Raw genomic sequence first — 17,534 nt, forward strand, 5'->3', positions numbered from 1 at the left:
AAGCTGCAGAACGTGTAAGTATGATGTTTTGCTTTTCCTGTCCGTCCTCTCACCACAACCTTACTCTTGTGCCTTTCTCCTTTCAGAAACTCAAGAACTTCTACCTGGACAGGCAATGCCAGAAAAGCAACAGGTAGAAGAGCAACAAGACGCTGATGATGAAGAAACACTGTCACTCGATTTAACATTCACAGCCACCATCTCAGATACAGACTGGCAACATCTCAATTTTAAAGTTCTTATCCTTGTTTTCAATCACACCAGGGCTTTGCCCTTCCCTATCTCTGTAATCTCCTCCAGTCCTTCAACCGTTTATGATCTTTGACTCCTCCAATTCTGGCTTCTTGAGAATCTCCAATTTGAATCACTCCGCCATTGGTGGCCATGCCTTCAGCTGCCATGGCCCTAAGCTCTGGAAGTCCCTCCCTAAACCTCTCCGCATCTCTTTCCTCCTTTAAAATGCCCCTTAAAATCCAACTCTTTGACCAAGCTTTTGGTGATCAGCCTTATGTGGCTCAGTATCAAATTTTATTTGATAACGCTCCTGTGAAGGATCTTAGAATGTCTTACTACATTAAAGGCACTATATAAATGCAAGTGTTGTTATTGATAAAGTGTCTCTGATAAACAAAGCTGAAGAGCGGGGCAAAAATGTATTCAATAACCTGGAAGAGGTGATGCAATCAAACTTCCTCTTTTAGAGAACCGGCACAAACCCAATGGGCTAAATGGTCTTCTTCTGTGTTGTACTATTCTATGATTCTGACACTGCACAATTTAGATGATAACATAGAGGTGGGATCTGCATGTGGGCACAAGTCACTTGCAGCCAGAGGGTTACATGAGTGCCAGCTTGCCAGAGGGCAAGGTTGTGCTGAATTCTGCTGCAGAGGACTCAGATGAGCATTTTAATGGGATGGGTTACAGAAAAAGGATGTGCACAATAAAATGTTTGGTGCATTGGCAGGTCTGCTAGAAAGCCTGTGTGCAATGTCAAGGAGCTTGGAAGAATCTGAACTGGAGGGGCACCAATATCCTGGGCGGGAGGTTTGCTAGAGCTCTTCGGGAGGGTTTAAACTAGTTTGGCAGGGGGATGGGGACCGGAGCTACGGATCAGTGGATGGGGTAGCTGTTGAACAGGCAGATACAGAGTGCAGAGAGTCTGTGAGGAAGGTTAGAGAGTTGACAGGGCAAAGTTGCAGCCAGTATGATGGGTTGAAGTGTGTCTATTTTAACGCAAGAAGTGTCAGGAATAAGGGTGATGAACTTAGAGCATGGATCAGTACTTGGAGCTACGATGTTGTGGCCATTACGGAGACTTGGATATCACAGGGGCAGGAATGGATGTTGGATGTTCCGGGGTTTAGATGTTTCAAAAGGAATAGGGAGGGATGTAAAAGAGGTGGGGGAGTGGCATTGCTAATCAGGGATAGTATCACAGCTGCAGAAAGGGAGGTCGTCGAGGAGGGTTTGTCTACTGAGTCAGTATGGGTGGAAGTCAGAAACAGGAAAGGAGCAGTCACTTTATTGGGAGTTTTCTATAGACCCCCCAATAGCAACAGAGACACGGAGGAACAGATTGGGAGGCAGATTTTGGAAAGGTGCAAAAGTAACAGGGTTGTTGTCATGGGTGACTTCAACTTCCCTAATATTGATTGGAACCTCCTTAGTGCAAATAGTTTGGATGGAGCAGATTTTGTCAGGTGTGTCCAGGAAGGTTTCCTAACTCAATATGTAGATAGGCCGACTAGAGGGGAGGCTATGTTGGATTTGGTGCTTGGCACTGAACCAGGCCAGGTGGCAGATCTCTCGGTGGGAGAGCATTTCGGTGATAGTGATCACAACTCCCTGACCTTTACTATAGTCATGGAGAGGGATAGGAGCAGACGGGATGGGAAAATATTTAATTGGGGGAGGGGGAATTACAATGCTATTAGGCAGGAACTGGGAAGCATAAACTGGGAACAGATGTTCTCAGGGAAATGCACGACAGAAATGTGGAGGTTGTTTAGGGAGCACTTGCTGCGACTGCTGGATAGGTTTGTCCCGATGAGGCAAGGAAGGGATGGTAGGGTGAAGGAACCTTGGATGACGAGATGTGGAACAGCTAGTCAAGAGGAAGAAGGAAGCTTACTTAAGGTTGAGGAAGCAAGAAACAGACAGGGCTCTAGAGGTAGCCAGGAAGGAACTGAAGAATGGACTTAGGAGAGCTAGAAGGGGACATGAAAAAGTCTTGGCGAGTAGGATTAAGGAAAATCCCAAGGCGTTCTACACTTATGTGAGGAACAAGAGGATGGCCAGAGTGAGGGTAGGGCCAATCAGGGATAGTGGAGGGAACTTGTGCCTGGAGTCGGAGGAGGTAAGGGAGGTCCTAAATGAATACTTTCCTTCAGTATTCACTAGTGAGAGGGACCTTGTCGTTTGTGAGGACAGCGTGAAACAGGCTGATATGCTCGAACAGGTTGATGTTAAGAAGGAGGATGTGCTGGAAATTTTGAAAGACATGAGGATAGATAAGTCCCCGGGGCCTAACGGGATATACCCAAGGTTATTACGGGAAGCAAGGGAAGAGATTGCCGCACCTTTGGCGATGATCTTTACGTCCTCACTGTCCACTGGAGTAGTACCAGATGATTGGAGGGTGGCAAATGTTATTCCCTTGTTCAAGAAAGGGAATAGGGATAACCCTGGGAATTACAGACCAGTCAGTCTTACGTCGGTGGTGGGCAAATTATTGGAGAGGATTCTGAGAGACAGGATTTATGATTATTTGGAAAAGCATAGTTTGATTAGAGATAGTCAGCATGGCTTTGTGAGGGGCAGGTCATGCCTCACAAGCCTTATTGAATTTTTTGAGGATATGACAAAATACATTGATGAAGGAAGAGCAGTGGATGTGGTGTATATGGATGTTAGCAAGGCGTTTGATAAGCTTCCCCATGGTAGGCTCATTCAGAAAGTAAGGAGGCATGGGATACAGGGAAATTTGGCTGTCTGGATACAGAATTGGCTGGCCCATAGACGACAGAGGGTGGTAGTAGATGGAAGCTGGAGCTCGGTGACCAGTGGTGTTCTGCAGGGATCTGTTCTGGGACCTCTGCTCTTTGTGATTTTTATAAATGACTTGGATGAGGAAGTGGAAGGCTGGGTTAGTAAGTTTGCCGATGACACAAAGGTTGCTGGAGTTGTGGATAGTGTGGAGGGCTGTTGTAGGTTGCAACGGGACATTGACAGGATGCAGAGCCAGGCTGAGAAGTGGCAGGTGGAGTTCAACCTGGAAAAGTGTGAAGTGATTCATTTTGGAAGGTCGAATTTGAATGCAGAATACAGGCTTAAAGACAGGATTCTTGGCAGTGTGGAGGAACAGAGGGATCTTGGGGTCCACGTCCATAGATCCCTCAAAGTTGCCACCCAAGTTGATAGGGTTGTTAAGAAGGCGTATGGTATGTTAGCTTTCATTAATAGGGGGATTGAGTTTAAGAGCCGTGAGGTTATGCTGCAGCTCTATGAAGCCCTGGTTAGACCACACTTGGAATATTGTGTTCAGTTCTGGTCGCCTCATTATAGGAAGGATGTGGAAGCGTTAGAGAGGGTGCAGAGGAGATTTACCAGGATGCTGCCTGGACTGGAGGGCATGTCTTATGAAGAAAGGTTGAGGGAGCTAGGGCTTTTCTCATTGGAGCGAAGAAGGATGAGAGGTGACTTGATAGAGGTGTACAAGATGATGAGAGGCATAGATAGAGTGGATAGCCAGAGACTTTTTCCCAGGGCGGAAAGGGCTGTCACCAGGGGGCATAATTTTAAGGTGATTGGAGGAAGGTTTAGGGGAGATGTCAGAGGTAGGTTCTTTACACAGAGAGTGGTGGGTGCGTGGAATGCACTGCCAGAGGTGGTAGTAGAAGCAGATACATTAGGGACATTTAAGAGACTCTTGGATAGGTACATGGATGATAGTAGAATGAAGGGTATGTAGGTAGTTTGATCTTAGAGTAGGTTAAAGGGTCGGCACAACATCGTGGGACGAAGGGCCTGTACTGTGCTGTACTGTTCTATGTTCTAATCCGGCACCAACTTTGCACAAAGAGGTTGGAGCATATGCTTTCCAGCGTGGAAATGGTGGCCAACTGCATCAGCACACTTGTGAACCCAATCATGATGCAGCATCTGCTGACTGATGTGACTGCAGCACAAGCTGTAGCCACCTCAAGATGACAACATTTGTTCTCCCACCATGACCCATGCTGTTGCCTGCCAGCCCAGGCTGCTGCTGCTGCGAGATGATGCAGTCTGAAGCAGGGCCTTCCAGGTCCAGAGCTGTTTGAGGTTGTCCACTAAGACCATCTACAGACTGCCCTACTAAAAGTCAGCAGCCAGGAACACTAAGACTGGCAAAGGCACACAGAAGACAGGCACTAAGCAAATGCATAAGGGTGGTTAGTTTACGCTTGTATGCAATGTGGCACAGTTTGATTTATAAATTTGTTTTGGAATTTTAGTGCTAGCTTTTACTTTAGCATTGTGGCTAAGCAGACACTGATGGTCAGTAACAAAGGGAAGGTAAGGTGTGGGACTGTAGAATTGGGATGGTGTTTACTGGTATCTCAATTGAATGAATTATTCACAGACAACCTGGGCAGAAAGGACTCTTTAGGTTGTCTTCTCTCTTCCGCCTCCTTCTCCTGCTTCTCAACTGCTCACCATACAGCTGGTGGCAAGGGCCGTACCCTCATGAAGACGAGATTGTGCAGCATGCAGCAGGCCACCATGAATATTGACAACCATTCTGCCAAGTACTGCAAAGCTTCTCTCCAGTGGTCCAGGCAGCAGAAGCATTGTTTCAGCTTGCAACAGTCTGTTCCATCACGTTGCGTGTGACATTTTGGCTTTCATTGTATGCATGCAGCCCAAGTGTGCCTGGGTTGCTCACTGAAGTCATGAGCGATGTCATCAGTAGATAGCGCTTGTTGCCCAGCAGCCATGCTTTGGTTTGCCATGGTGACTCAGATGCAGATAGCGTACCTGACAGCTGCAGCATGAGGCCATCATGTCTACCGTCAGGATACCAGAAATTGTCCTGCATGATTCTCTGCCGAAGGTCACATTCCAGCTGAGCCCTGAGGGAGTGGAATTCCTTTTGGGTGCGATACGTCTGAGTTGTCATACGGAATCTGCAAGGCGATGTGTGTGCAATTAATGACATCCAGCACCATGGGAAAGCCTACAATCCTTCCAAAGCCACATGCTAGCTCTGCCTGCTGCTGTCTAGCAAGCGAGAATGAAATGTAGTAAGCTGTCATTGAATAGAGAGCCTCAGTGATCTCCCTTATTCAACAGTGGATTGCAAATTGCAAGAAGTTGTAAATATCTCCAGCTCCAGCCTGGAAGGAACCCAACACATAAAAGTTCATTGCCACGGTCATCTTCACTGTCAATGGCAATGCAGCCCTTACCTTTCTTTGAGGCTGCACTGGGTGGCAGATTTTAGTAAAGCATAGATGTCTCACATACTGTTCCTCTCTCAGGTTCAGATTGAAAAATTGTTCCCTGAATACCCTGGGCACATATAGCATACTGCTAAGAGCCCTTCTTCCCCTCTTTCTCCTCCTCCCTCTTCTAGCAGCTTCCCCTGCTCTGTTTGCCCTCTGCTCATTCTGTAAGTCATGCTGTATTCCAAAGGAAATTCCTACTACAGCACAGGGCTGGGTGCAACTGGTTTGTGCAGCAACCTTGAAGTCAGAACAAAGTCCTTCAGCACCAGCCACAAACTCCCTGAAGGTCTTAGCAACTTTAAAGAACTCTAGAAAGCACCAAATCCTTGTACCATCACAGCAACAGCCAGTAGACATCAATCAGCACCTAACCTGTAAGTAGTTGATGGTCCCTAGGAATAGCATTGGTTGGGGGGAGGGGGATCATTTCTGCTGCTGAACACATGTTCAGCCATGTGTAAGAGATCACATTAACGAGCATTCAGCTCCAAAATGGCACTGCTGACATCAAAACAGTATTACATGCTGATTGGCATCATGATCTGCCTACTCTGCATGGTTCTGGTGAACACTCACTGCACACTTTCATGGCTTCATCAATATGGCATCTGGTGCAACTTGCAGCAGCAGACACCATTTTGGACTCCTAAAGGCTCTTGTAACATGAGTGCTACAGATCCAAATTTTGCGCCCTATACCTTTAGATAGTTGTCAATTTTCATGAATAGTTTCTCCACCCCTCGCTTTTAGGCATGTCAGGGCATGGTCCAATTATGAAGTGTTTTCATCATCCAACTTTTGTTACATTGTCAACCATCCAATTTGTGTTCAGTAAGCACACATATACCATGTGGGTTTTCCTTGGGTCCAAATTTGTTTCTGTTGAAATCAGTGAATAAATGCTGTTATTTTCTGCCATATGCGAAAAAAAGATTTTTTTTACTTATTTTCTCCCCTTCCATTTGCCCCAATGGTGTCAGCCCCGTGCTGCGGCACTGTTGCACAGGGCTGGTCAGCCTCTATACATGCATGAATTGTGGTAATGAATGGTGGTGGTAGGATAATCGCCTTCCCATAGGGTTGGTTCCAGTTTCATATTTACATACATGGATGGACAGTAGTAACCTGCACTCTTAAGAGCTAAAACTGGTATGTTTTCTCAACTTCACAGATATGCATGCTCATGTTTAAATAGTTACCTCCAATTAATCGCTGATGCACTGTGTCTGTGTCGTCCAGTCGCGCTTTAAGGAAGAAAATAACATGTTGTTAAAGCTACTTGGTCAAACTTATTTATTGGTGAGATCATGCTGTTTGGTAAAGTCCTCCTTTGGAGAAACTGGAATTACTATGATGACATTCCTTTCCACTTCAGATTAAACCCTCATAGTGCAAACTCATAGGGAAACTACAGAAACAGTACTGTCAGGAGCAGATTCTTAAATTAAAAAGTTTTAAAAAAGAGAGCTGAATCATTTTAAAAGAATGGGAAAGGGAAGTATAGTTCTCAAAGTAAAAAGGAGAATCACATTAAGAGAGCAAGTGCCAGCATTAGCCTATAAGCCAATTACAAAAATTAAGATTCAAGCAAACAAAAAACATTAAGAATTAGAAGTCAGTGAACAAATACTGGAAGGGGTAAAAGAAAGGCACAAGGAAGAAATACATAGGGCTAAAAGTTGGATAAGGCCCATTAGTGGGCATGGGGATTGCAATACGGGTCTAACCTGCACCCAGTGGAAGTGATGCAGGCAGAGTGCAAACTTTGTGCTGCCTGCTCATCGCCATGATATGGCCTGCAGTCCAGCGCTAAACGTGCTGCTGCCTGACTGCAAGCTCAGCAGGAAACCCAGGTTTGTGCAAGGCTAGCACCAATTAAAGTTAGCCTGCACTTCTGAAATGGGAGGTGCGTTCTGGCTGCAGCAGGTGCTGGAAGTGGATGGGCGCACTTTCTCAGAGGGAAGCAACAGGACCAATAGAGCAGCAGGCCAGAGAGAGGACTCCCAAGTTTTCAGATTCACGCTGGCGGCCTTAGTACAGAAGGTGGAAAGTAGGAGAGAAGTCATCTTTCTACAGGGGACCAGAAGGCCCTCCAGACATACATTCAGAAGGGAATGGGAGCTGATAGACATGGAGGTCAATGCCAGGAGTCTGGCTCTGAAGACCTGGCTACAGTGCCGGAAAAAGTTCAATGACTTCATATGAGTGGTCAAGGTCAGTAATTGCATCTTCAAAGGACATCTCCCACCCACTGTACCATCAATCTCACACTGCTCAATGCACCACACCCTCATCGACAATCTCTAACAATCAGGAATCATGCCTAACATTCATATGCTCCATCTCAGCCTCACACATTCAAAACTGCTGCCATTATGCCTGTGAATATACCTGTGCTCATGGGGGCTTAAGGGGTTCACAGCCGTTCAGCAATATGTCCTCCAACAGATTCCGAGGATTGCTGAGGCGCTGCACCAGGGGAGTGGAAGTGGCTCCATGGTGCATGCACCTGCTGTCCTCTCTCAGGATGACAGCATTGGTTCTCCCACCACTGACACTCCGCCACTGCCCCTGCTATTGCCAGCCCAGACTGCTGCTCCCCATGCTGAAGTGTTACAGTCCAATACCGGGTCCCCAGGACCCAAAGCTACTTGAGGTCTTTGTCCAAGGCCATCTGCAGTCTCTTACTTGCAATGATCATAAGAAGAACCAATCGGACAGGTTTTCTTGAGTGTAACAAAGAAAGAGGTTAACTTTATTGTATCTAAACCAAACTAATGAATATAATGAACAACATGCCAACTTTCACTCACAGACTAGAGGTTTACACACACACAAATAGGTTACAGAGTGGGGAAAGGTAGATTGGTTGAGTTACAGTCCATAGAAAAAGGGGGTATACTTTTAGTTTGCAGAAGTAGATGACTGGTTCAGTAGGTCTCCTGGAGACAGTTGTTACTAACAGGTGAGAAAGGTGTCTAGGGGTCCCTCTCAGCCTTCACCTGGCCTTACTGTAACAGGGTTTTATTTTTAAACACACTGTGTTTTGAGCACCCCCTTGCTGAATCCTTGTTCACCGCTTTCCAATTAAAAGGTAATGAAATGAGCACAACCAGGCTTTCTTAGGTTTAAAGAAGAAAAGTGAAATTTATTAAACTTAACTCTAATTTGTTTAATGCTTACGGATACACAACGCGCCCACGCAAGCATGCATACATGATACACACATGCAGATAGGGACAGAAAAGAGCACAGAAGAAAGATAAAGTGGAAGGGTTTGGGGCAATATCTGAAGAATTTGTTATGGTTCTTCGAGCTCACTGCAGAGTCCTTTTGTAGGTTGATCTTGCTTTTCATTGGGGCCCAGTATTCTTCTTAAACCTTGTTAAGTGTGGAAGACTTTTCTCTCTTGGGGTTCATGTGTCTTCAATGGATTCCAAAGCTGGTGAGAAAGAGATGGAGGCAGACAGGAGAGAGGTGTTCTTCTTCCAGGAGCAAAACTGACTTCTGAGTTGAAATTCTCTGTGGCAAGTTCAAAAGAACCTGCAACAGCCAGTTAGTCATGTGACCAGCTGGCCTTATCAGTCCTGGCCCTTGTGGATTGTCTTGTCCTAGCAGACCTTGGAATGTCTCCTCTACACACAATATCTGGTGATCAAAGGTCCATTGTGGGTTATATTGGAGCAGGGAATAGCCCCTTTGTCCTTTCAAGTACTGTCTGTTAATATGCAAAAATGTCTTTCCAGCCAGTCTGGCAGCCCTTGTAATAGGCATTCTTTTCTTTCCAGCAACAATTTGAAATTTAATGCCCATGTGACAAAATTAGTGCGCCTCATTCTTGACAGGTGGGGGGCGTGCATGACACAGTGATGTGGATGTTTTCCTCCAAAGGAGTTTCTGATTGTAGCCAGAGTATGCAAAAGTGGCCAGTCAACAGACAAGAGTTCAAAGCTTGTATGCTGAAATGGAGATAGACCCCAATTGGGTCTGTATATGTCAGAGTCCAGAAGCTTTTCCCTTCTGCTGTAGAGAAACACAAGCCTAAAACCAGATAGGGAGGGGCATGTCACATGACTGTCACCCAGTGATTCAAACAGGGCAGCAGTGTTTTTTTTCTTGCTAAAAAGTCATTCCCTAAAACTTCCTGGGTCTTGGTTCTTGCTGGGAAATGAGCAGGCATTGTGTCTCCCTCCTCACAGGCCTTGCAATGTGGGGTACAGTGTTGCAAATTAGGTGGCCATCCTAAGCTGCTAGCAAAGTCATCTTTATGATGTTCTTTTTAAAAATTTCTTCAAACAAATATAAATTCAGATCTTCAGTCGGTGGATAAAAGAAAATTATCATTCAACAAAGCAAGTTGGTGTGAACCACCCATCATTTGAAATGAAATGTGACAACAGGAGCATTCCATTTTGAGGTCACAAATTAAAAAGAAACTGTACATACACACTCATCAGTCTCACTGTCATAGCCATACTCTAGTTCAGTTTTTTAATCCGGGATGGTTCCATGTTGAGCTAAACCCTAGATAAAGCGCAGCTAACACATTGTTTTTCCCTGCAATATGGATAATCATTAGGTGGTAAGGTTGCAGAAGCATTATGGGCTTTGAATTTCCCTACAAAAGGCAAAAGGATCCTTTTTTATATTGGTTCCTGGGGTGTGGGCGTTACTGGCTTAATCACCCAAACTAAAGAGATCTCAGCTTTTGTCACCCCAGATGGCTTATTTCAGTGCCAGGTATGCCCTTTGGATTAAAAAATGCCCCAGCCATCTTACAAAGGTTGATGAACTAGGTAGTGGCTGGCCTGCCCAACTGTGAAGTGTACCTGGATGATCTGTTAGTGTATGGTGACACCGGGGGAAACCACCTAGACCAGTTAGAAGCCTTCTTCTGAAGGTTACAGGCGGCTGACCTGGTGATAAACCTTGCAAAGAGCGAGTTCTCTAAAGCTCAAGTAACCTACCTAGGTCATATTGAGGGTCAAGGGCGAGTGTTGCCCAAAGAAGCAAAGGTACAGGCACAGATAGAGTCTCCTGTCTCCATGACCAAATGGGATATAATGCGATTTTTGGGGATGTGTGCGTTTTACCGCAAGTTTGTCCCACAATTCAGCACAATAGCCGCCCCAATGACAGACTTATTACAGAAAAAAGCAAAGGTAGTGTAGTCAGGATATGCCAAACAGCTTTTGAGAAGCTGAAAGCCATCTTAACCAGCGACCCAGTGGTGGCAGCTCCAAACTTTAACAAACTGTTTAAAGAGGCTGTGGATGCTAGTGACCTAGGGGTAATGCCATCCTCTTCCAAGATGACTTAGGCATTGAGAGACCAGTTGAGTATTTCTCCAGAAAATTAAACAAACATCAAAGAAGATACTCTACTGTGAAGAAGGAAGCCCTGGGACTGTCGCTGGCTCTCAAATATTTTGAGGTATATGTCCAAAATGGATAGAGACCGTAGCTTATGCCAACCACAATTGAAGTCAATAAGGAATGAAAGCGGATGGACCACCTGGCATCAACCTAGGCACCGGAAACGACAACGGCATTCACTCCCTCCACCACCGTGCACAGTGGCAGCAGTGTGTACCATCTACAAGATGCACTGCAGTAACGCTTCAAGACTCTTTAGACAGCACCTTCCAAACCTGCGACCTCTACCAACTAGAAGGATATGGGCAGCAAATGCACGGGAACGCCACCACCTGCAAGTTCCCCTCCAAGCCATACACCATCCCGACTTGGAACTATATCACCGTTCCTTCACCGTTGCTGGGTCAAAATCCTGGAACTCCCTTCCTAACAGCACTGTGGGTGTCCCTACCCCACATGGACTGCAGTGGTTCAAGAAGGCAGCTCATCACCACCTTCTCAAGGGCAATTAGGGATGGGCAGTAAATGCTGGCCCAGCCAGAGACGCCCAGACCCCATGAACCAATAAAAAAAGGTGCCCATCTCCACTGGTTAAAAGCAAGCTGCTTAACTCTTAATGCAAGTTGGCGTGACAGGCATTCTGCTGAGATCCCTCCACCTCCTCCCTCTGAGAACAGCTTCTCCTCTCTGTTGCCTCTGCTCCATCTTCATGTCATGTTGGATCCAAAGAGGACATGCAACTATAGGCCTCATGACTGAGAACAAGTTTTCTGCTCAGAGTCCTTTCAATTCCACACCACTCTTTTCTGACTGAAAGAACTTGTGTGAACTCCTCCAGCAACACAGTACACATTACCTCTACTAACTGCAGCAAAGTCAAAAATACCTGACCTGAAAGTTGCATGACCACCCCTTTAAATAGCACTGTGCAGCTGAACACATGATCAGCAATGTGTGTTTAAGAGAGGGTGTTAACAGGATCTGTGAGATCCAAAATGGCAGGTTGGGCACCAAATTAGCATTAAGACACTGACTGGCATCAGGATCAGCCCACTTTGCATGCTACCACATTCACACAGGACTACACTATTGCCCTTCCTATAACAGGGTATTCAACGTGGACAGTGCAGGAAGTCATCAAGAGCGGATCCCTGTGTGTTTTTACATCTCTGGGCTCCCATAACACTGAAACCAGTGGTGCTACAGGTCATTAATGATTGGTTAAGGAGGTACACAGTTGCTTGACTTGTTCATACAGATCCCAGATGCCATTTAGTTTAGTGATACAGCACTGAAACAGGCCCTTCGGCCCACCGAGTCTGTGCCGACCATCAACCACCCATTTATACTAATCCTGCACTAATTCCATATTCCTACCACATCCCCACCTGTCCCTATATTTCCCTACCACCTACCTATACTAGGGGCAATTTATAATGGCCAATTTACCTATCAACCTGCAAGTCTTTTGGCATGTGGGAGGAAATCGGAGCACCCGGAGGAAACCCACGCAGACACAGGGAGAACTTGCAAACGCCACACAGGCAGTACCCAGAATTGAACCCGGGTCGCTGGAGCTGTGAGGCTGCGGTGGTAACCACTGCACCACTGTGCCGCCCCTAGTGGCATTTGGATGTCCTGCTGACAACATCTTGCAGTGCAAAACCCCTTATAAAGTCTATGGGCAAATGCAAGCTAATAAATGGCTGCACATAGCAAAATGTGGCCCACTGAGTTTTAACACAGCGAGTGGTTAAAGTCTGGACTAACTGAGAGTGTGGAGGAGGCAGTTTCAATTGATGCATTCAAAAGGGATTAGACAATTATATGAAAAGGAAGAAAGTGCAGGATCACAGGCAGAAGGCGGGGGAGTGGCACTAGTTGCAATGCTCATTCGGAGAGCCGGTGCAGACACGATGGGTCAAATGGTCTTCTACGCTGTAACAATTCTGTGATTCTGAAATTATATTACACATTGGGTAATTAAGGGAATATGATTCAGGCCCATAAAATTAAGAGAAGCATGGATATTAGAAATATACACATTTAACTTGAACTGTGCAAAGAATTAAAACGAATACAAAATGAACAAGAATGTATTGTTAGGGTTTGTTTTGACATGTCGGATTATATTTTGATCAATATTTTTGTTCAGATTTTGGGAAAAGATGTCAGTACGACGGTGACTGGGTAGACTTGATGTGTGCAGTCGAAGAGTATACTTCACATAAGTATCCCTTAGATCAGTAAATTGAATAATGCAAGACTTTTCCATTGGAACATGCTGCAGAAACAATTATGAGGGACATCAAAGACACAAGTATAGCAAACAATAATGCTTGCATTTCACATGTAATATATAATACTTGCAAATATATTGGATAACAACGTGCTAATTTATCGCCAGCAGACAAGCTCATAAACAGCTGAATAAATTATGGAACATGTATTTCTAACTGATTACAAGAATGCCAGGAATACCTGTGGCATTAATACATTTTTAAAAAGGTATGCACAATTCTTGCAAATCTTTTGTGTTTATATATATTTAACTAGCAATTAAATCAACATCAAACATAACTGGAATGTTTAAATGGTTGCAGTCCAGTACAATTTTCACAAATGACTTCAGCAACATCATCTTCAATTCAACAGTGAATATTCCTTCACATTTAATAAATTGTTTATAACTGAACTGACTAGCTACATTTGGTGTTCCAGTGGTTCATTCTAAAGAAATCAAACTGCAAGTTTCATTAAAATACAGGTTTCACAGCTCAACAATACTGATCAGTGTTGGAACAATTTTTTGTTCAAATACAATCAACTCATTTTTACATTACACATAAAATTTCAAAATTTCCACTGATTAAAATGGATATTTATTTGGAGCATCATAATTTCCGTTGAGCATATGTTAATCCAATACTAAACCAAATAATTCTAATCTTGACAGTACTCTATATTAAATCAGCAACTGAGTCCTTTCAAACAGATGATTATTTACATTAATATAAAACATCAAGAGGTAAAATTAAAGCATTTTTAATAAATCACAAAACAGAAACAATTCATGTAGTTATGTATTCTGTACCAATTAACTATTTTTGCATCAAATCGCATAAGTAAAAGCATCTGGTATGTTGACAGGTGTCGAAAACCGTAAACTAAAATGCCTCTTTCCCTCACTACACATTCCAACAGAAAGTCTTTAAACTTTTGCTCTGGCTTTAGAATCATGTGATCATGGTAGACTGGATGACGAAAATCGTGGTAGATACAGTCCAAATTTGCGTTCAACTCCAGAAAATGTAGAAATGACTAACTTGTAGCCACCAATATAGTCTGGATTAGGGCCAGATAAACTAAATCTAGAATGTGGTAACGAATCCTTTCCAGGTTTTCTGCTATTGTTAGGATCAGGAAGAAAGGTGAAATAAAAGACAAAATGTATTAATTAGGTGAGTGCATATTATGAATTACGTATCCATTGTCTCTCGAGATAAGGAGGCCCAAAAGAAAGAAAAAAAAGAATATTATGAATTCCAAAGCAAAATGCAGTTTTAAGAGAAGGCAAACTTTTTCTTTAAGTTAAGCACAAGAAAAACATTAAGTGAAGACACAAAGTCCTGTATTAACATATAACTGATATTTTCTGTTCTCTGGAGGAACTATGAGGGGATACAGATGATATGAAGGGAGAACTTGCTCAATGAGAACACAGCAGTACTGGCCGATTAGTGAAGCACTGCTAGAATTCCCTATGTGCTAGAATGTTAGCTCCAAATCACATGGCAACCTGGTGATCCATTCAAATAACTTGCTCCCCGCCTCCCCAACACATTCTAACTATCATTTGAATTAATCTAAGGTTTTCACCTCCACTAACCTATCCTGAACACCATTCTATGTGTTGGTCACTCTTTGTGTGAAGTTACTTTTCCTGGGATCTGTCCTAAACTTACTTTTCACCAGTTTGAATCTACATCTTTTGCTTTACTATCCTGGTATACCTTGAAGTAGTACTCCAGATTAAGCTTCTCAATGCCACTTAAAATCTATATAACTCTATAATGTTCCTTTCAAGTTTTCCTCTACAAGGCTGAAAGAATTCCAGTTTCTCCAGTCTTTCCTTGTAACTCAATCCTTTGATGCTAAGGATGAGTTGCCTGTTTGCACTGCCCCCTTGGATTGGCTCCCTCATGTCTTGACCAAAACTGAACATAGAACTCAAATTATGGTCTGATTTGGGCATTGTGGGGTTCGAGCATCTTATACTCCACAGATCTAATTAAACATGCTTTTGTTTTGTTTGGCTATTTAACATTTTAATGCTGATTTTACTATCATACACAAACAACTTTCTACAATTTTTACACCACTATACATATGTATAGCACCTTCCATTTCTCAAAATTGAATTTCATCTGCCACAGATGTGTCCAACTGTAGATTTTAATTTTGAAAACAGCAAAAAAAGAACTTGTTTGTATTGCAGGACTATTTCTGTAGTTTGCATGATAAAAGTTTTCCACCTTTGGAATGTATTAGAAGTAGCTAAGTTAGGTTATGTTAAGTTTATTAGATTAATCAAAATGCTTTTAAATTGAAAGATACATTCCACAAATCTGAAGTTTTGATTATTTTAAATATGGATTGTGTACTAGAAAAATTGTTAAGTAGAGCAAACTACACATACAGGTTTACTTAAATGCAGGTTTATTTCGATTATATAATCATAAAAAGATTTCACACCTTTAGCTCACATGGATTGTTAGTGAACACATTCAGTTTAATACTTTTTACCCTGTAATGACCTAATTGGCTAATGGAGAACCTCTCCTTTGGATTTAAAGTATCCAGATCATGCTACTGTATGTTTTTCACAAGACTATTTAATTGGTGATGCAAATCTTATACTTTACAAGCATCTTTCAACTGAATTCATTTATGATTTAATTAAATACAGCAACAAATTACTGGCATAACATGGTTGCCGATTCCTCTGGCAAAGATATGCATTTTGGCTCCTGTCAGGCCTTCCAAAAGGAGGAGCTAAACATCCTTTCAAGTTTACCAGCTCCACTCTAGTAGCTGAAGTAGAAACAACAGGAATGGAGTCGGTGCAACCCTGTTACCTTTATCAGTTCAACTCCCTACGGCTGGTAAACTTCTGCTGGTACCATTTTGATGACTGCATGACAATGCCGTGGTTTCACCCAAAACTCAGAACCCAATTTAAAAGTTCAGATTTGTGTGTAGTGAAGCTTCGGGCTTTTGATGGAACTCAGAGCAAACTGTGTGCAACATGTCCAGTATATGTGAAAAGGCAGGAGTCTGCTAATATTGCCAACAGTAACTCTTAGGCTTTGGTCCTAACACTGATAGCGTATAAATAGTTTTCCATTACAACAGCTACCAAGGAGCCTTCGTACCAACATCAGAAAATGACCTTTTACATTGTAATATTTCCCATTAGCATCTAATGTACTTTAGATTCCACAAGGAAGAGGTGGCTAGTTCGGGTTTGAAATTTGTCATTTATCCTTATCCTTCTTCACATATTTATATTCATAATTAGTTTCATTTAGAGATACAGCACTGAAACAGGCAATTCGGCCCACCGAGTCTGTGCCGACCATCAACCACCCATTTATACTAATCCTACACTGATCCCATATTCCTACCACATCCCCACCTGTCCCTATGTTTCCCTACCACCTAACTATACTCGGGGCAATTTATAATGGCCAATTTACCTACCAACCTGCAAGTCTTTTGGCTTGTGGGAGGAAACCGGAGCACCCGGAGAAAACCCACACAGACACAGGGAGAACTTGCAAACTCCACACAGGCAGTACCCAGAATTGAACCCGGGTCGCTGGAGCTGTGAGGCTGCGGTGCTCACCACTGCGCCACTAGCATCAATTGTCATTTTCAGAAGAGATCTACCCTTTGCATACAGAAGTGCTTTCACTCCTGAAAGAATATGCACCTAGTCCTAGACTTCCCAACCAGTGGAATTCGTTTTTATAAATTCATTCACAGGATGTGCGCGTTGCTGGCAAGGCCAGCATTTATTGCCCATCCTTAATTGCCCTTGGGAAGGTGGCGGTGAGCCACATTCTTGAATACAACAGAGTGGCTTGACAGACCATTTCAGAGAGCAGTTAAGAGTCAACCATATTGCTCTGGGTCTGGAGTCACATATAGGCCAGACTGGGTAAGGACAGTATATTTCCATCCCTAAATAACATTAGTGAATCAGCTGGGTATTTAGGACAATCCAGCAGTTTCATGGTCACTATTATTGCTATTAGCTTTTTAATTCCTGATTTATTTAATTGAATTTAAATTCCCCCGCTGCCTTGGTGGGATTTGAATGCCTGTTTCTGGATCATTAGTTCACTAACATAACCACTATGCTACTGTACCTTTCTCTCTATGTACTCTATCTCCTCCTTAACCTTTTGAATTCCAGGGAATAAAATGTTACTTTATATAATCTCTCCTCATAATTTATCCCTCTGTGTCCAGGCATCATTCTGATAAGTCAATGCTGTACTCCCTCCGAAGCCAATATATCCTTGCTAAGGTGTGGTGCACAGAACTATTCACAGTACTCCAGGTGTAGTCTAACCAGGGCTTTGCATGGTTGTAGTGTTATGAA

General features: G+C 43.4%; 1 protein-coding gene across 1 annotated transcript in view; it reads right to left on the bottom strand.

Annotated features, from left to right (window-relative positions):
• Positions 1-13,987: 13,987 nt before the first annotated feature.
• The window catches only part of LOC137379849 (electrogenic aspartate/glutamate antiporter SLC25A13, mitochondrial), a 262,864-nt gene continuing 259,317 nt past the window's right edge, over positions 13,988-17,534 (bottom strand). Inside the window, exon 17 of the mRNA XM_068051244.1 lies at positions 13,988-14,271. Within this exon, the coding sequence (XP_067907345.1) occupies positions 14,109-14,271 (163 nt within the window). The 3' untranslated portion in view covers positions 13,988-14,108. The remainder of the gene's footprint in view (positions 14,272-17,534) is intronic.

The sequence above is a fragment of the Heterodontus francisci genome, chromosome 2, assembly GCF_036365525.1.
Source record: "Heterodontus francisci isolate sHetFra1 chromosome 2, sHetFra1.hap1, whole genome shotgun sequence".
In the NCBI taxonomy this organism is placed as follows: Eukaryota; Metazoa; Chordata; class Chondrichthyes; order Heterodontiformes; family Heterodontidae; genus Heterodontus; species Heterodontus francisci.